Source organism: Amblyomma mixtum, chromosome 2 (assembly GCF_055824585.1).
Source record: "Amblyomma mixtum isolate Tamu chromosome 2, ASM5582458v1, whole genome shotgun sequence".
NCBI lineage: Eukaryota > Metazoa > Arthropoda > Arachnida > Ixodida > Ixodidae > Amblyomma > Amblyomma mixtum.
Window position 1 is genome coordinate 6,328,219 of NC_143013.1, and position 20,938 is coordinate 6,349,156.

General features: G+C 48.1%; 1 protein-coding gene across 7 annotated transcripts in view; it reads right to left on the bottom strand.

Moving 5' to 3' along the window:
* Nucleotides 1-20,938, bottom strand: part of LOC149358297 (uncharacterized) — an 87,014-nt gene that overhangs the window by 35,333 nt on the left and 30,743 nt on the right. For 2 of the 7 annotated variants that reach the window (XM_089570326.1, XM_089570325.1), the window contains exons 1-2: nt 6,448-6,630; nt 3,844-3,934 (exon numbers count right to left, since the gene is read on the bottom strand). In XM_089570326.1, coding sequence (XP_089426452.1) covers nt 3,844-3,934; nt 6,448-6,615 — 259 coding nt within the window. In that variant the 5' untranslated portion in view covers nt 6,616-6,630. Of the gene's footprint in view, nt 1-1,768; nt 1,995-3,843; nt 3,935-6,447; nt 6,631-20,938 lie in introns of those variants that run through there. The other 5 variants (XM_089570329.1, XM_089570328.1, XM_089570327.1 and 2 more) reach the window with 3 other exon arrangements.

Here is a 20,938-nt window from a genome sequence, read left to right on the forward strand (position 1 = left end):
GAAACAATAGTCTAAGTAGACAGACACTGAAGAGACATACAGAATGCAAAAATGACAGTAGAATACGGGTGCAATGTTTGCCCACTCTCGCACATTCCTGCTTATATGTGTTAGCTTTTTACTACTGCACAATGCATATGTTGGTTCTAATCAAGATAATAACAGGAGCAAAACTGAAGCTGAAAGGGCACATTAATAAAAAAAACTGTACAAAATGTAGTTTTGGGAACTGTAACCCACGCCTGAACGAGACTAGCTACCATTAGCTATTTGTGGCACACTGCAGCAAACTTTTGCAGAGGTTAAACGAACTTAATCTCCAATATAAAATGACAAAGTAAAATTTACTACTTGTTTTGACATGTGCAACTAGCATTCAAGCCACAGAGAGAGAGAGAGAGAAAAGGACGGAAAGGCAGGGAGGTTAACCAGGCGATGCCCAGTTGGCTACCCTACACTTGGGGAGGGGAACAAAGGGGAAAAAAGGAAAAAGAGCGGCAAGGAAATGAGTTTTCTAAGTGTCCAGCGACCACCATGTCACAGGGACAGAGCGCGCGCACTGAAAACTTAAAGATTATAGGCGGGAATGCAACCCCAAGTCCCTTAAGAAACAAGTATATTAAAAACTAGAAGGGTCATGTCACTAAGCATTACTTATGGCAAATAAGAGTGTGTCTGACTATCACATTACTTGGTTTTTAAATTAGGTTCGTTTATGGGGTTTAACGTCCAAATGTTACTCAGGCTATGAGGCACGTCGTAGTCAAGGGCTCCGAATAATTTCAACCACCTTGGGTTCTTCAATGTGCACCAACATTGCACAGTACATCCAATATATTGGTTGTGTGTTCTTCCTTTGTTTTGATGCACAAGACATTATTAGTAAACATAAATCACCACGTGGACATTGCCTGCGTCTGGTGAAAAACATAAAAATGAATCTCTTCCCTTATGCTGTTTCACTTTCAGTTTCAGCTGCATCATCAAATTTTAGTTTAGGTCGGATGAGGCAGACAAAAACAGCAATATTCATTGTCATCCTGGCGTTTAGGGCACATGGTGTGACAGTACTTGTGACATGCAAGCTTCGTGTTAGCTTCATGTTAAACTTAAGTGAAACTCTTGCAGTAAATTTCACAGTATTTCAATGTATCAGTGCTCAGTCAATGGCCACAAGCTGCCAAGCCAGTTTTCAGACCAAAAGCAGAAAAGAACATCTTAAGACATTGCAGTGTTCGTCAGGGGTACAACATTTTCTGGACTACCGTTAACACTGTGTGTACAGTCCACAAAAACCAATGTTGGTTGAACACAATGACAAAAAAGAAACATAAAAAAGGGGTACTGTGAAACTTTGAAACCTTTTTTGGGCTCATTAGGTTGCAGAAAATGACCACGAAAACTAAAATCCCATGTGGTCTGTATGTGTGAAAAATTGAAGTAGAAAAAAACTTGGACCATTTGGCAACTTCAACAAGAGAATTTAACAGTGCTTTTAAGCTCTTCCAAGCATAGATTTCTAAGTTATGAAACGATGTGGCCACCTATGGAAACCAAGGGAAAGAAAAACTAGTCAAGGGAGCAGCAGTAAGACATCTCTTACATGGGCACAATTCAGGTGGCATTTTAGGCAGCACGCTCTGCTGTCATTTCCCCGATCAAGCTCTTCTCAGAACCTGGCTACAGCCATCAGCATTCATAGCCACAGCTAATGAAGGAGCCCAGGACCGCACAGCCAGAAAGAGCCAACATACACATACACACTCACACCTTTTCTGAGAAAATCCATAAGTTTTCCTCGAGGCTTCACAGCAGGTGACCAAGCAGGCACGAGAGCGACACAACGAGAAGGGAGAAGCAACCGAGAGGTGTTCGCAACACTGATGCCCCACGCAGACTAAACACACACACGCGCCCGCACCGGCGTCGGAAAAGGGGGGCAGCAGCAGCCAAGCCAAGCGTGACTGATGGCAGCCCATCGTCTGCCGCGGAACAATTGAGCAGCAGGAAACAAAGAAGCGAGGGGAGGTATACGTCATGGCCATGGAAGCCCCATCACTTTCACATGGCGGTAGACAATGCCGGAATCCAATGCATGCTTTCAGGCACAGTGTTCAGTTTAGATGGCTCGGACATAGAAAACTCCGCACTGTAGCTTTGCGAAAAGTAGGTCAGAGATTAGACAGCTTACACAGCTCTGTGCCAGATGCCCTAGCGACGTATTGCATTGGCCCAGACTGGCAGCTTCGTTATTAAAGCTCCCACCACCTGTACTGTGTTTCCCAGTCCAAAATGAATTTCAGGTCGGAAAAATAAAATGTAATTACAACAGAAACCCACATCTGCTTGATTAGGTCTGCTCTTTGTAACATAACGTAATGAAAAACATAATGGTGTATCCTTTGAACACAGAGAGTTGTAATATTTTGGGATCCAGTACCTACCTTCCTGAATTCCTGTCCCCAATTTAAAAGCACATATTTTCACTGCACATTTTTGTCGTTGTGCCACACATACAAACAGCGAATTCACCAATGCCTCCCCCTCCCCTTAGACCTTTGTTGTACCTTGCCACCTAAAATAAACGAAAAAAAAAGCCGCACTTCCACTGTGCAAGTGAGGCACAAAGCGCACACAACCTCTTTCCTCTTTGAAAGCCCTATTGTGTTCTAGCAGAGGGCCTTTTCCTTCGCGACCACTTCAAATCAGCGGGGCCTGGTGGAGCGCGACGTTAAAGAATTTCTCGGCAGCCAGAGGAATGCAGTGAGCGTCATAATGCAGCTGCTGCGTGGCAGGAAAAGAAGCGAGAAGCAGAACGACAAGGTTCCAAACAGACAATAGCTGCACCCATCACACTATCCTGCTGACGTACATGCTCGCGCTTCAAGAGCTAAAAGTTGTTGCACATGACAAGGGGCGGCTTTCAAACAGTGTTGAAAGAGCAGTGGATGACATTTAAATGCAAAAACAAATGAACAAAGAAACGACGTGGCATGCAACAGTGCTTCTCATACACTTCTACTGTGCCTCTAAGATCAGCGAACCGCAGAATGCAGAGATGGGTCTCTTTATTTTCTTTAAAGCAAGCAAAATAAAAAGAAGTGCCAAAAGCTTGCACACTGTTCGCAAGCATAAATATCAAACTAAAGCCAGGTTTCCATCCAAATTCAAGAGATAAAATATACAGGGCTGCTTCATAAGTCGTCCTATGCATTTTACTTTCATTTTGAGGCTGTGAGTTGCAGAGGAGTTTATATTTGTTTTGCTAAAACAAAGCTTTTGTTATTTTTACTTTTCAATAAGCCAAAATAGTAAAGAAAACAATATTGTCATGTTGCTTTACTGTGTAATTAATAACCTATGTTCTTTATTCTTCACTTATGACTCCCATAAAACAAACTGCTCGTTGATCAAGTTATACTGACTTCTTCCTATCGGATAATAGTTTCCACCAAGCAGGCATGCATGCACGCTGTTAGAAAAACAAACCAAGGAATATTAACTTCTCAACACTTTTCAATGCCAAAACGCAATGATAAGATAGCCAGCTGTCTCTAGTCACCAGATTATGCAAGCAATCAAAATATATGTCTGTTACATAAACTGAACACTGTAGACATCTCCCAGTTTTCAATGCGGAGTAGCAACACAACTATACCACACAGCAACGAGAGTACTTTTCATCAAGACATACAGCAAAACCATTGCTGCAATTCATGCTCGCTGCCAACGATTTACCACAATTTACAGACATGTTCCCTTTTTATGCACACTAAGGCATGACACGTCAGCATTTCATGCTGTATGAGCATGGGATCCAGAAGAAAATACGAGTTAACTCACAAGTTGCATCTGGCGGCTTCACGACAACATATCCTGCTGGTTCTGTATGGCCCGGCTGCCACGCGAAGTTCCTCTTGTACTCAGCGTGCAACTGCAATTCAGAAATTCAGAAAAATTCATTTGACGGCATTTTTCAACCTATTTAGCTTTCGTGGTCTAAATAGTGCACTGTGGAATTCGTTCCAATAAATTCTTTATATTGCAACTGCTGCAAAAAGTGCCTAGACTTTTGGGCTATTAAATTGTGAACCATATCACTTGAAAGCTAATGTATTTCCCATTTCCTCTTGTCTTTACTAAAGATTCTAAATTTATGCCTGATAAGATGCTAAATTAAGCTGCAAATTTTTCATAACTTGCACCTCACACAGGTTTACACATGCAGTAATGAAGGCAAGATAAAAATATTCTATCGATAGCAAAATAATCAACCTAACGAAAAAAAATTGCAAGCACTGTCAGTCACTCATACTCATCATGCATCTCATGTTAATTGGTACCCGACGTTTCAGGTTACCATTCACCACAATTTTGTTTTCCCCCTTTCGTAAACAACTATTTGACAGCTGCAGATTTTTATTACTTCATAAAACTGTACGAGAATGCTGCTGCATGGGACATTTACTGTCACACAAATCATCCATGTTTAAAATGGCAATTTGGTTAGTTGGTCCCTACTCCGCTATACAATATCTGAAAATCAAGGACGAATTCTGTTTTTTTCAAGTAGGCAGTCAGACCAGTTTGTCAAGAGCCCATGTTGTCACTCGAAGCACGTATCCAATCTTGATTTACAGTAGAGTATACAACATTTCTGCAGCAATGGCAATATTAGCTTTACAAATTATTACAAAAGCATCGAAATAAACAGAAGGTACGCATTTTATCACAGGTTGCTAAGATATGTGCTGAAGCAGTACAGTGTCTTTCCTTAAAGGCAAACTCTGTTAAGTTGAATTCTCTGATAAGATGAACAATTTGGAAACTTGTTTAGTTTCCCATAGATGCAATGCAAGGAAGCAATCTGGTTCTGATGAACTGTACACATTGGTTCGCAAACTTTTTCAGTGCCAAAAGAGAATATGTGAAAAGATCTGTTCATCCAGACACTCTTCTAGCCTGGCAAGAGCATTTCCAAATAGCTCAACTGTGGGTGTGTTTGCATGTAGCATTCAGTTACATGCGCATTCTGCCCTTTAAACAGTTCAACAGCCTTTTGTCAGGGACACAGAGGCCATAAGCTGTCTCTAAAAGACACTGATTCCATGTCCTCCTGTGAGATAAAAGTTCAGTTGCAGAAGAAAAGGCCAAGACCCACAAGCCGAGTTTATGAAGGCAGACACTCTTTGAGATTTCTGCTGAAAATATTTTTTGTTTAACAGTGCTTAAAAAAATCCTTTACGACGTACTCCACATTTATGCTCATACCATTAGTGGTGTACTGAAAGTGCTCACACACTTTTACACAACCTGATATTGTTTAAGCTAATTTACAATAAGCAGAAAAGATTTGCAAGGCTCTATCGAGTTCATCTGGAAGGCACTCTGCTGTATAATTTACCAAAGCAGTTATGTTTTCATGATGGCTGCACAGAACCAAGCAAACTAAGGCGAAGTACTGACAGGCACTTGCTCTTGTTATTCCCTGTTCCGAATAAATTGTGAAAATAAAAGCAATGCTGGCTAAACAGCATGCAGCAATACATGAGGCGTAATACTGCACAAAATATGCGACAAACTGCGAGGGCACTACATTTGTTTTATCTTTACTACCACACCATTACTGAGAGTACATGCCCTATCTAATGCAATAACACAAACAGTTCCTTGCGTAGCGTAGCGAGGCCACTTTGTGGAAAGGTTTCTAGATGACAGCAATGTAGTCGTCAATTGTAAATTTTGTCCTATTTTTTGCAATCACAAAATGGCACGAGCAACACAGTACACGTGCTCTTGATGCATGTTTTAAATCCAAACTCCACTTCAAATTAAAACTGAATTCAACAGTGCTAAAGTCAAGCTTCAATGTAAACGCAGAGTGGTTGCAGTTAGTTTGACACGGTTATTTTATTTAGACGTCCATGAAACCGCATTTACACGTCCGAAACCGCTATGAGACACACCGCTGCGTGTTATGCAAGAAGGGCGTTTTCGCATCGTGGCTCATTCATTACGTTTGTTGCATCGATTGTAAGCACGCGCCTAAAAACAACCCCGCTCAGCCATGCCTGTCGTTTCGCCTTGGCCTACTCTCCGGCGCGGGAACGACTGTGCTCGTCGCCGGACGCAATTAATGCGCGGACGGACGGACGAGGCTCTACTCACAGCTCAGAGGCTCATCAAAAAACAAGGCCGCCAGATCCGACTGGCGATTAGGAGACCGGTATATATCCACCGAGAGAGGCGCTGGAGGAAACTCGCTTTCGGTCCCGGAAATGACACTCGACGCACGGAGCGCACCGGAGGCGGGGTCCGGATTAAAGCAACCTCCCTGCAACCGACGGCCCATGCCACGAGCAAAACATCGCGCGAGACGTAAACACGCAGACATCAACGAGACCTCGCCGCGATGTCGGCGCTGAAAAGTAGCTCGCAGCGTTTTACCATTTGACGACGCCGATGGTTACAGATGCAGCCGCCGAGAACGGTCAAGCGAGAACGAGGTTGCTTGTTCTGTTGCGGTACTTTTTTTTCACGAGACGAGCGACGCGGCCGACATGTTACGAAACGGAGCGGATACTGCTGCAAACGTTCTCCCTCCCTCGCATTCATTCGCCGCCCCGACCGTCGTCGGCGACGTCCTTCGCTGCCGTGGAAACGGGCCTTCGAGAGCGAAAAAAAGAAACATCGCGCTTGGATCGTTCGCAACGCGCTGTCTCTCACCGGGCTCCGCTGTTGAAGACTACGGCGAGCGCGACGCTTCCTGCGACGTTGGCGGAATTCACGGGGATTTGCAGTGCGCTCAGGCGAGCCTCCCTTTACGTTGCAGAAAGAAAACAAGAAAGCATGCGTCCCATATGGAGTACCCGTCGGTCGGCGGCGGGGTCGGCGGCGTGTTCTTTCCACTCAAGGCGGGGATGCCGCTCAGTTAAAATTTTGAACTGCAGATGGCGCCACCAGTCCAGGCGCTGCCAGTCGGTATCCTGCTTCGCGCCTTTTATGAACTGTTCATTTTCATCGACCGAGTCTTGGAGTGTGTGTGCGTGTGTGTTCGGGGGTTGGTGCCATGCTTAGTTTTCGAAGCGTAGGTGTACACGGCGCGGCGCCCTTCAGCGGAAAAGCAAACATCTCTTCACCGTCGAGAAACCCATATGGTTGCTGCAGCTAGGAGGTGCAATCTCGGTCCGACAGCAATTCAGCGCTTTGCAGCTTTCTTTCGTCCTTCCTGCCTTCTTCCTTCTGTATCCTTCCCTTTTACTTTCTTTCGCTTTTGTGTTCGAGAGTTGACAACGGTGCTTACTTCAGGTTTGTGCAAATGATAACGTACTGGCAGTTTTCGTCGCGTTTTATTTTATTTATTTTTTTTTAACGCGTAGCTTCCGCGGGGACGCATAGCAGGAATTTGCAATGTACTTACTCGTGAGCCCAGAATGAAAAAAACAAAAAACAAAAATGCATGCAAGGAGGAAAAAAAATCTCGTTGAAAGAAGGGCACTGTTGAGTACCGCTCACTCTTTATATGCAGAGAAGTTTTATGTGCTCCGTCACAATAAACCGAAAGTCACCCCTTGATCCAGGGGAAAGTCAAAAATGGAACTCGCGATTTTTGGGCGTTCATAGAATCGAGCAAGAGAAAACAGAAAAACGAACTATTGGAAACTTCTGCAGAATTCAAAGCCATGCACGTTCGTGGGGTACGGTACACGATGCAGTATTTGTTACCCTAATACGCTTAACGATGCAGGCAGATATAAGCGCCACATTGTCCCCAGCCAAATATTCTGTTTACGCAATTATTCTGCGTTTTTCCGCAAGAATTCATTACTTAGCTAGCAGATCCTCGACCAACACGTCAACAGACATATGAAGTTATCTTGCAAGAATGTTAGTAATACGGATTTTACCGGAAATACGGCTTTGTTAAGCGAAATAATAATGAAAAACCATGCAGATACTCGTGACAACATGCGATGCGTTTTTCCACACTATGAGTGTGGCGAGTAACAACTCTAATAAAATATCTGATCTCGCTTCGGCGAGCGCGGCTTCGGCCGCTTATCTGATTTTTTCAGCAGCGTCCGCTCCGGCGGACGCAGTTGTTGCTGCGACGCGCGTCTTTTCTTGCCTTTTTCTCTTTCCTCTGATCTCTTACCTCTCCTCTATCTGCACGTTGGCAGCGGTGGTGGCTTGGCTAGAGCCAGTAGCAGGCCCGTGCAATTTCCTTTTCATCCTTCTCTCAGTCACAACAACAACAACTCTAATGGATGCTGTAGAAGAATAACAGTGCCCAGACACCGTGAAATGATCACGTGACACGAGCGCCACCACACGACGCGCGCTTGTGGGCGAGACTGCGTGCGCTCCGCAGACTTGCGCTTCAGTGACGTCGAGAATCGCTTCTTCGCAGATCTAAAAACTGATGTGTCCGTTACTAGAATCGAGATACAAAAATCAAATTACAGTGAAGTTGAAGTGTCTAACTATAATGTTTGAAAAATTAATTAGATTTTAGGTAACCACCTTGCTTGTTAGCAGGTCTTAGTTGTTTTCTATGTCCGCCAATGGTGAAAAAACTATGCCGAAGAAAACTCGTTTTTAACCCCCCAAAAAACAATCTCTTCAATGAAGCACCCTGTATATCTTTCCTCTTTCTACGCTATAGCGTCTTAACTTTTCAGCTATGACATTCACAGAGTGTACTGTGGTCGATTGTATTTCGCGAAAAACGCGTGTTGAAAATGATTTCATTTTATGCGTAGCATATTGCAATCACTCAGTTCAGCCCTTGGGCGCGGCCGGGCAGCCACCAAACCACGTGAAAAAGAAAGAAAAAAAATTATAAAAAAAGGACGGCTGAGCATGGTGGCAGTTGCCACCGCCCCGTTTCAAAGAGGGCGCTCCCATCCATCCATCCATCCATCCATCCATCCATCCATCCATCCATCCATCCATCCATCCATCCATCCATCCATCCATCCATCCATCCATCCATCCATCCATCCATCCATCCATCCATCCATCCATCCATCCATCCATCCATCCATCCATCCATCCATCCATCCATCCATCCATCCATCCATCCATCCATCCATCCATCCATCCATCCATCCATCCATCCATCCATCCATCCATCCATCCATCCATCCATCCATCCATCCATCCATCCATCCATCCATCCATCCATCCATCCATCCATCCATCCATCCATCCATCCATCCATCCATCCATCCATCCATCCATCCATCCATCCATCCATCCATCCATCCATCCATCCATCCATCCATCCATCCATCCATCCATCCATCCATCCATCCATCCATCCATCCATCCATCCATCCATCCATCCATCCATCCATCCATCCATCCATCCATCCATCCATCCATCCATCCATCCATCCATCCATCCATCCATCCATCCATCCATCCATCCATCCATCCATCCATCCATCCATCCATCCATCCATCCATCCATCCATCCATCCATCCATCCATCCATCCATCCATCCATCCATCCATCCATCCATCCATCCATCCATCCATCCATCCATCCATCCATCCATCCATCCATCCATCCATCCATCCATCCATCCATCCATCCATCCATCCATCCATCCATCCATCCATCCATCCATCCATCCATCCATCCATCCATCCATCCATCCATCCATCCATCCATCCATCCATCCATCCATCCATCCATCCATCCATCCATCCATCCATCCATCCATCCATCCATCCATCCATCCATCCATCCATCCATCCATCCGTCCGTCCGTCCGTCCGTCCGTCCGTCCGTCCGTCCGTCCGTCCGTCCGTCCGTCCGTCCGTCCGTCCGTCCGTCCGTCCGTCCGTCCGTCCGTCCGTCCGTCCGTCCGTCCGTCCGTCCGTCCGTCCGTCCGTCCGTCCGTCCGTCCGTCCGTCCGTCCGTCCGTCCGTCCGTCCGTCCGTCCGTCCGTCCGTCCGTCCGTCCGTCCGTCCGTCCGTCCGTCCGTCCGTCCGTCCGTCCGTCCGTCCGTCCGTCCGTCCGTCCGTCCGTCCGTCCGTCCGTCCGTCCGTCCGTCCGTCCGTCCGTCCGTCCGTCCGTCCGTCCGTCCGTCCGTCCGTCCGTCCGTCCGTCCGTCCGTCCGTCCGTCCGTCCGTCCGTCCGTCCGTCCGTCCGTCCGTCCGTCCGTCCGTCCGTCCGTCCGTCCGTCCGTCCGTCCGTCCGTCCGTCCGTCCGTCCGTCCGTCCGTCCGTCCGTCCGTCCGTCCGTCCGTCCGTCCGTCCGTCCGTCCGTCCGTCCGTCCGTCCGTCCGTCCGTCCGTCCGTCCGTCCGTCCGTCCGTCCGTCCGTCCGTCCGTCCGTCCGTCCGTCCGTCCGTCCGTCCGTCCGTCCGTCCGTCCGTCCGTCCGTCCGTCCGTCCGTCCGTCCGTCCGTCCGTCCGTCCGTCCGTCCGTCCGTCCGTCCGTCCGTCCGTCCGTCCGTCCGTCCGTCCGTCCGTCCGTCCGTCCGTCCGTCCGTCCGTCCGTCCGTCCGTCCGTCCGTCCGTCCGTCCGTCCGTCCGTCCGTCCGTCCGTCCGTCCGTCCGTCCGTCCGTCCGTCCGTCCGTCCGTCCGTCCGTCCGTCCGTCCGTCCGTCCGTCCGTCCGTCCGTCCGTCCGTCCGTCCGTCCGTCCGTCCGTCCGTCCGTCCGTCCGTCCGTCCGTCCGTCCGTCCGTCCGTCCGTCCGTCCGTCCGTCACGGAGGAAAAGCTGCTGAGAAAATCGAGTGCCGCCAAGCAATACCTCGCGCAAAAAGACCGAGCAATATGCAACGCATTCTTGGCTTAACCAAGCTAAGCCTGGGCATCTTTTTTTTTTCAGGTCTCCCTCGGTGACCTACGTTAAAGTTAATAATAATAGTACGTGGTTTTGAGGAAAGAAAACGGCGTAGTATCTGTCTCACATATCGTGGACACCTGGACCGCACCGTAAGGGAAGGGAGGAAGGTGGGAGTGAAAGAAGAAAGTGAGAAAGAGGTACTGTAGTGGAGGTCTCCGGAATAATTTCGACCACCTGGGGATCTTTAGCGTGCACTGACATCGCACAGCACAAGGGCGCCTTGCGTTCTTAACAATTTTTCTTATCTCGTAAAACAATAAAAAGGTATTTAGCGTTAATGCATCCAACCTAAATTTGGTGACTGCCAGGGGCTTTGAACGCTTTGAAAAAATAAAATTAAGCGGAGACCTGTGTACGACGTTATCGGTGCGCGCATTATAGACAAAGCCGCACTGCGGGCTTACAGTAAAAACAGTGCAGCGGTGTTGATGAAAGGCGCACACGTGTAGTTAAGGGCCTGGCTGCTAAGAACAGTGCTTGCAATCAATACGTTCAGACTGCCAGCTCTGTAGCTCTATTTGCACCACCCTCCCCCTTCCTCCGAGTCCCGGCCGCAAATACTCTTTCCCTTCCCTAAGCGCTGACCTCGGCTCTCTTTACTTGTTTTACTGTTTCGCGTTCACGCGTTAATCACTGTGCGAAAAACGGCTGGCACAATAATTAACGCGGGTTGAGTGTGGTATCACAGGCATATTGGTATATGTGACTGAATACAGACACTATACATGTTCTAGTTTTTCCCTCTGCACAGCCGCAGGTAAGTTCTGTGTGCAATTTTATGTCTGTACGGGGGACAGGCTTAAATACAATAGTCTCGTGAGTATTTTAAAGTGAATGCTTTTGCCATGAACGCGCTCCCAGTGAGCGTTTTTTTTTTTTTGTTGTAAACCAACTTGCAGGCAGCACAAGTGTCCCACAGGACTGTCTTGTACACGTGTTCGAACGCGGGTTAAGTTGAGGCAGCTGAGAACAACAATGATAGTATTGTAGTGACGCTCGTGTTCATCCAATCCCCTCCTCCCTTTTACGTTCGCTTTACTTGATAAAACAACGAGCGTCATGGCTTGTACTGTTTTATTTTAACGCACAGGTAATATGCTAAAAAATTAGGTGCCAAAAATACTGCGTCGGGCTGAACAGAAATATTCACTGGTACACCTAATCACGCTGTGTCTTGACAATACGATAGCATTAGAAGCTGTTGATGCATCTACCAGAAGTGACGTCATTTCTTGTCTAGTGACGTCACTCCCCCTCCGGCCAATGAGAATTATCCGGTCTGCTGACGTCGTTTCCCTCCAGCCAATCGGCGAATTCCCCACCGACGACACATTTTTTTTTTCTATGCGACTTTTAATGCAATCGCATTAAAATTATGTGTAGCAGTATAATAGTGACTATGATGGGACTTGAAGTGCGCTAGCCGGACGCGTTTGCGGTGCAGATGGGAATGCTGGTCTAGCTGTTCTTACATTTATTACTTCGGGATATGCCGAAAAGGGGTGTCCTAATTATTCCTTGCTTCAAGCCTTTTCATCTCAAGATTATTATTTTTTATTTCCATCTGCATGTTTTGGTGTGTGTGTTCTGTTTCTGAATTTATATCCTCCAAATTCTAGAGGTCCGTGTACTGTGCGATGTCAGTGCACGTTAAAGAACCCCAGGTGGTCGAAGTTTCCGGAGCCCTCCACTACGGCGTCTCTCATAGCCTTAGTCGCTTTGGGACGTTAAACCCCATAAACCAACCAACTGAGTTTATATCGCTTAAGTGCGTACCTTTGTATATTACAAGAGAAACAAGCAAACCGCACCATTTTTCAAAGCTAGTATTTCTGCCTTCTCCTTCTTGTAACTGATTCGGCTTTGTCGCAATACCGATAAGCTAAGCAGGCAGAGCAGCCTCTGCAGGGGGAGAGAGAGAAAAACAACTTTATTTACCCGAGCTAAATACGACGTCTGCTTAGACGCCGTCGATGGGAGTGGTTCCCTCTTCACGGGACCCATATGCGTCCCTGGCCGCCTGGCCCCTGGAGATCAGGACGAGCTGGTCTTCCAGGAGCTTCACTACGTCGCCTGACCTACTTCTTGACACTCCATTCCACATCCTTCCCCCTTTCCTAGCCATTATTCGTTGTATCACCCAAACTCCGTCACCTTAAATGCGCATAAGCATTTTGATTTTGCTTGTTTTCAAATGTTTTATGCAGTCACGTAAAATATTCGATGCGCTCGTTCGCCCGTTCAGCGCAACAGACGTGAGCTTAGCAAAAAAAAAAAATACATAAAGAAAGCAGTGCCAACAGCCACTAGGCCAGGAATGACAAAGCAGCGAACGCGGTTCAACCCGATGTGCTGATCTCGAAGAGACGTCAAATAAATGCAGTACTGTAGATCCTTTGCTGGAACTTCTATTGCGACAGCTGAAAGCAGTTCCATGCGAAAGTTCAGAGCCTTTCAACCCTTAAATATGCGAGCATGTCTCCGAGTGTTTCATTAGGCCTGCCAGAGTACATGTACTCTGGCCCAGGCGGGTCCTCCATACGACAGAGATATCTGTCGCACAGAGTGTCCGCAAGTTGCGCCGTCGTACCTTGGAACCCTTGCAGAGCCCGCCGGAGCTGCTTTTGCGTCTCTCCTCTCGTTTGGGAGGGGTCGATTAGACTGCGAAAGAGACGCCACGTCCCCTTCGAGCTCATCTGATGAGCTGCGGCGTCGCAGCGTGCTATCCAATTTGAATCTGAGAGCTCGGCAGCATACGCTGCAGTCTGCTCTGTGAGTTTGGCTATGCGGTCGCGTAATTTGCGATTAGTTTTCTGCTTTTTCCACCGTTTAGTTAAGCTCCGGCGCGCCTCCCACAAATGCAGGAGGTGGGTGTCCACTGCGGGGATCTCTTCGGTGGTTTGTAGTGTTGTGGCGTGTTGTTTCTGAATGTTGTATATGTGGTTAGCCCACTCCGCGTAGCCGCCGGAAAATAGTACGGGAGGGATAGTGTGATTCAGGAATTTGTGCCAATCGGTCGGCTTGGCCTGACCCCATTTTTTGCGCGCTGCCTTTGCCTCGAGTGTAATCCGGAGAAGGAGGTGATCGCTGCCTAGAGAATCTCCCAAGTTCTCCCAGGCAGCCGCTCTAGCATTTTTAACGAGAGAAAGGTCTGGACACGTGTCGCGGGTTATTAATGAAACACTCGATGCCCCTTTTGAGTTGCACGACCTTAAGGCGGCCTTAGCAAAAATGCGCCGGGGTACGGCTCCGGGACGGGACCACATAACAGTGAACCTGTTGGCGAACCTACCGGGCTCAGCCTACCTTCATTTATTAGAATACATCAGCCAGATCTGGGACCGGCGTCCACTCCCTCCCGAGTGGAAAACGTCACTTGTGACGTTTATCCCTAAAACAGGTAAGGCCGTGAATACGGACAACCTGAGGCTCATATCACTGACCTCATGTGCGGGCAAGCTTATGGAGACGATGGTACGGGATTGCCTCTCTCCATACCTGGAGAGTAAGGGCTTCTTTGCAGTTACCATGTTCGGGTTTCGCCCTCACATGTCTGCACAGGATGTCCTTCTCCAGCTGCACAGGGATGTAATACGACCCACAACTATGCAACACAATGACAAAGCCATCCTCGCCCTTGATCTGAAAGGGGCTTTCGACAATGTGAAACACGGAAGCATCCTGGTCAACTTGAGTTCTACCGATTGTGGGGCTAGGACCTACGCGTATGTAAGAGATTTCTTGTCTAATCGCCAGGCCTTTCTTCGGATTGAGGACGAGGAATACGGCCCTTACATGATGGGAACACGGGGTACCCCTCAGGGAGCAGTGTTATCACCGCTCCTGTTCAACATTGCTATGATGCGCCTCCCAAGCCAATTGGCCCGGGTGGAAGGCATTCAACACGCGTTATATGCAGATGATATTACAATTTGGACCACTCAGGGGAGCCTTGGGGGCATGGAGGACCGCCTTCAGCAGGCTGCTTCCATAGTCGATGCGTATGCTAATGACTGTGGGCTCCAATGTGCTCCAGCGAAATCAGAGCTTCTGCATGTCAGAGCGAACATAAAGGATAGGACAGCAATACACATCTGTCTGTCAGGAGGTCCTATTAGAGAGGTGGAGGAGCTCCGTATTCTGGGCCTTTTCATTCACCAGAGACTCAGACCGGACTCCACTATTGCGAAATTCAAGAGAGTAGACGAACAGGTAGGGCGCATGATCCGCCGCGTTTCCAACAAGCGGGGTGGTCTGCGGGGCAGGGACGCGCTTCGGCTCGTCTATGCCTTCGCGACTAGCCGGATCCTCTACGCCGTGCCATATCTCCGCACTACTAAGCAAGACGAGGCGCGAATAGACGCCATCATCCGCAAGGCAACTAAGCGAGCCCTGGATCTCCCGGTGGCTGCCTCTAATGCCAAACTCAAGGCATTGGGGGTGCTAAACTACTACCAGGAGCTGCGGGAGGCCCACCTCGTGAACCAATACACGCGGCTCACGCAGACGGCTCCTGGGCGCCGCCTGCTAAACCGTTTACACATCCAACACGACTGCACTCCAGAGGAGGCGGAGCGTATCCCAGTATATGGCGCCATATGCTCTGGGTCTCCCCGCTCCCCCGTAACATGGACACCGACATGCATGAAAACAGACGACAAGCTCGGGCTCTTGAGAGAAAACACGGCTCCCGACCCGGTGTATATTATGTAGACGTAGCAGGGCCATCGCCCACGGGATTTTACTCGGCCGCTGTCGTTCACCAGGAAATGCACGTTGATGGACTCTCCTTTCGAGCCCCGAATTCAATGCGGGCCGAGGATGTAGCGATAGCGCTTGCTGCCGCCCACGCCAATTCGAGAATAATCATCACGGACTCCCGAAAAGCATGTGAACATTACTTGGCAGGGGAGATCTCCCCCTTAGCTGCTTGTATTCTACGAAGGACTGCCACTGATCCAACACCCAAACGAATCATTTGGGCTCCTGGCCACCAGGGCTTACGAGGTAATGAGGTCGCTGACGCGGCTGCCCGAGCGCTTACTCACCGGGCTCCTCATCCCAGCTCTTCTGGCTCGGAGACTAACCAGCCGCTGCTGCGATTCAGGGAAATATTAACACATTATAGCGACAACCACCGCCTTTTCCCGGTCCCTGCAAAAGGGCTGAGTGAGACGGAGGAGCGAACTTTAAGGCGCCTGCAGACAGGTACTCTACTCTGTCCTGCAATAATAAAACATTACGATCCTAACACGGATGGGCGATGCCCACACTGTGGGGAGACCTGTGATATCTTCCACATGGTGTGGGCATGTACTGAAAATCCCCACCTCCCCCCTTCCCCTACCCCTTCCAGAGAGGCATGGGAGACTGCCCTCCTCAACTGCTCCTCGCTTGAGTCCCAAAGGGCTCTGGTGAAACGGGCGAGAGACGGGGCCTCGTCATGCGGTGTCCCGGACTAGGGACGCCGACCATGTAGCGGGGCCACTGTGGCTCCCAAACTCTTTTTCACAACATAAAAGTTTTCACCACCACCAGGCCCGTGCTGGAGCACATCAGGGTGTATTTATGGGCAACTTGCGAAGGAGGTAGTTGAGTATCACTTCGATTTGAGCAATACGTACAACAGCCCTGGCTATTTAGGAAGGTTCTGCGCAATCCCGCCAACAGTAGTCACCCTTACGCCTTCGTGAACACCCCCACACCCAAACCTACTCCCTAACGCACGGCAAAAATATAGGCAGCTATACACGCATACGAACAACGCTGCCGCCTTGAGGACAGGGCCACTTTATGTAAACCCTAGCATCCAGTGCTTAAAGTCTGGCTCCATCGCAGGGGGGTCTCTAGTGATTCGAGCACAAGTGGAGAGCGAAACAAAGAGGGAGAGAGAGAAATCAACTGGTGGCTTGTTTTGCGCATCGTTTTATACGAATGTGAGAAATCATTTTTTAAGGACATCGTTTGTTCAGTTTATGTCACAGACCTGAAACAAACGATCTCCACGCTGGTTGTTGTTGTGTAGCCTTGGAGGATTCGTGGTGTGAGGGCACGGGTTTGCCTTTTTTTCCCGCCCTTTGTGCAGTGCGCAGCCAACTTTGTATTTTTCTCCGTATCGGGTTTAGAAAGTGTGTTAATGATTCTTACTTAAATTCACAGCGAAATTTTCGATACGATAGAGAATAAATGTTTTAACCACTTCTCAGAATAAGAATAAGAAATGGTTGCTTGCTTCGGATTCATGCAGTCCTTAGATTCGAGCACGGGAGGTCTCAGATCCCTTGTCAATGTTGATGGGAGTGGGGGGTCTGAGACACCCCTCCCGAGACCTTGAAGCCCTGCTGTTCTCCCACGTGGGGGATTCGAACCGGAGGCTCTAACGCAGACCGTGATGCAAAGTACGCTTTTCCTCAGCCACGTATCTGCCCATTCACTCACAGGCTGCAGGTTCCCCGCAAAAAATCCCCGCCCCTTAAAATCAACCCCCCCCCCCCCTCCGCCTTTCTTTTAAATCCGACCCTGAACCACACGACCATCAGGCCTCAGTGGTTGGTTCTTTGTTGTTCGCACTTCTCTTTAACGACCCCGTAGAACTCTGCGAAAGGGCAGCCACAGCGGCCAGGCTGCAGGCGTTCGAGAACAGGTCATTTATTACGCCACTTGCCAAACTCAAATTCAAATTCAAATATTTATTCCAACATTACTCCATACAGATATAATGTCGAGGATGGCAGGCAAAAATCCTCCTGGAGGATTGACCGGTCCTGCATCCTGGTGTACACTTGGCAGAGCGGCGGTGGCAGTCAGCTCATCAAAACACAAGAAGTGAATAAAGAAAGCCCAAAACAAAACATAGAAACATTCACAAATATGTATGAAGGAGAGACAGAGGTATTAAAGAAATAATAAAGACAAAAATATATGACATTTTATGCAGTATAGGAACGCATGAAGGCTTTAAAGTTTGACGGGTTCATGCTTAGAATGTCGATACCATTTCAATTAGGGAATTTAACAACCTTGGTAAATTATTCTCAAGCATCTGTTTGCTATAATTAGTTCTGTATCTCGAAACATTCCATATTTCTGTGCGGCGTGTAGTGTAGGCAGGTACATTCTGATACAGGTTCGCGATTTTCACTAACGTAAAATTATGTTTCCTGCTGCTATAGTAAAAATCCCGCAGAAGTCTGTATGTGTAAATGTCGTGAATCTTTCTTATGTTATACTTCTCGAAGAGTGGTTCAGTGTGTTCCATAAAGGATACATTGGCAATAATACGTAGAGCCCTTTTCTGCATGATTAATATATTATTAAGATTTGATTGTGTCGTTGTACCCCATACTAAATGACCATAATTAATGTGCGAGGCAAACAAGGCATTATACAAAAGTATTTTAACAATAGTAGGAAAAATGTGTCGATTGCGACTTAGCATACCAACCGTACTGCTTAGCTTCTTGAGGACTGAATCTGCATGCTCGTCCCATTGTAGGCTGCTGGAGAAGGTTACACCAAGAATTTTAATTGAGTTAACAACCTCGATTTGCATAGACTCGAACAGTATATTATGGTACTGTGGGATTTCTTTTCCTTGAGTTCGGAAAATTACTGCTTTTGTTTTACTGCAATTAACCTGTAGGCAATTTTTTTGCGACCAAATCGAAAGTCTCCCGAGAAGTTCATTTGCCATTCTTATTAATTCTGTGTAATTGCGGGACGATAAAAAAATACTCGTGTCATCTGCGTACATTATAAATTTTGCTTCTTGATAAATCGATACTATATCATTAACATAAATGTTAAAAAGTAGCGGCCCTCACCATACTCGTGCCGCCCTCGTGCGGCCCTCACCAACTCACCATACGCGTGCCGTCCGTTTACAAGCACAGATACATCTTTGCTGTCCAAAACTTGAGAGCCTACAAGCGTCGCGTAATCTACGAAGAGAGCTAGACTTCCGAACAGCAGCTGGGCGGCCACTGGTGACTGATCTCGACACGACTGTATTTCGAAACGCAGTCCTGCAGATGTTGTACCATAATTTCCAGACTATGGTCCGCACCCAGCGCTCAGTTATGGCAAAGAAAAAATAACAATAAAGGCCTCTTTTTTTAATTTCGTTGTTAGCATCTTGCACTTTGTCCGGCGAGACCAGGTCTGCAAGCCGCAGATTAAAAAAAAAATCTATGTGCGCTATTTTCTTTATTTTCTTTTCTGAAACATCACCAATGCGCTTCTACTGCCTTGACTGCTCAAGGTCATGGGATCAAATCCAGCGGCCTCGGAGGCTATTTTGATGGGAGCGAAACACAAAAACTCCCGTGTGCTGCGCAATGTCAGTGCACGTTAAGGAATCCCAGGCGGTCGAAATTAATTCGACCACCTGGTCGAACTAATTGTGTTGGTAGAATATTGTACTTTTCATTTCACGCAAGTACTGTGTCTTCGCCTAAATGCATTTTGGTTTTTGAACCACACACCAGACTCTGGCTATGGGTTCAAACAGTGGTACTTTGCAAGGGCGTCCGCAGAATTTTTTGCAGGGGGGGGGGGGGCCCCATTGGTTGTTGGCGCCGGAAGGGGGGGGGGGGGGGGCATGTTCGTAGCAAAAGGCACTATTTGCGGAGTAAATTTATTTATTTATATATAAATAAAAATAAGTGAAATACACACATGAAAGAAAAATTACAAACAGCAAATTAAAGCGTGGCTAGGAGAGATACATTGGAGTTTATTAACGAAGAAACAATTAAAATTAATAAAAATGCAAAAAGATACTGTCACTTCGTGGAGAAGAGTGCTCAGTCTTGCTGCATACGGGTTCTCGACTCACCCGGATTGATGACCAGCACACAGCACAATATGTTCTCAAACACGCAACTACAGTCACTCAGTCAGTATTCCATGAACAGCAACTGTAGGCGCCTCGGATTTTTCTGGGCGAATTGCGTGATTACACGGGTGATAAATTCATTTCTGTGCTTCATTACACGTTCTCGGTGCACACTCATCACACACATTGATTGGAAAAACGGTTGAACGCGTAAGTTGAAAACAAAAGATGACTATATATACAACGAAAACTTGTTTACAAGATAAATGCACGCTCGCAACTTCATACACCTCGCTCCATCTTGCTCGCGCATCCGCACAGTCGAGCGACCGCACACACACTGCTCGCCGCTCGTCGTTTTCTCGTCCGCTGTCTTGGTTGTTCTCAGCTTCGTTGACAACCGGCTAATAAAAACACCGAAGCACGAACACAGAGGCGCGCGCACGTGCAAGGGCTTACTAGCCGCTATATCCCCGAATGCGCACTTTGGGGGTGAAAGGAACGCCGCGCGACTTCCGAGGGGAAGGGACACTCGCCACTCCGGTCGGAAAATTTGTTTTTGTGTTTTTTATGGGGTTCAGAGCCCCAAAACGACTCAGGCTATGAGGGACGGAGTAGTACAGAGTTCCAGATAATGTCGACCACCTGGGTGTCTTTACCATGCGCTGACATCGCACAGTACATGGGCGCTATTGTGATTTGAGGCCCAGCCAGAGGTGACAGGCGAGCCAGGCAGGCGCCATCGGGCTGCGTTGACCAAAGGCGCTGGTTTTCGGAGAAGACGCAAGGAACGCTGGTGTGGGGGCGCCTCTGGAGACTGCGTCGCCGTGAACAAAAGCAACTGCTAATCCCCTTTGCCGAAGATTCTGAAAGCGGCGCCTCTACCGAACTGCGCTCTCCCGTGGATCGCAGGAGACAGTGAGCGGCGGCGGCGCCAACTCATCGCCCGCTTGGCCCTGAACAGCCCGACAAAGCGGGGGTGGACACGGCTGATTTGTCCTTCCCTCCGTGTCGCTATCTCTCTAGAGATCAAAGAAACAGACACCCATCTCAAGACGGCTCGAAACACATGCTCGCCGGTGCCGCTCCTTCAGCGGAGCTAACGATGGCGTGGTTTGAAAACGGGCGAACGGCGCGCGCCCGGACGCGGCATTTCGCAGATGTGACCCAAAGCGTGGAAGCGGGGCTGCTTTTACCCTTTTGGCTGAGCGCACCACCGCCCCTGGCGTGCGGCCATCACT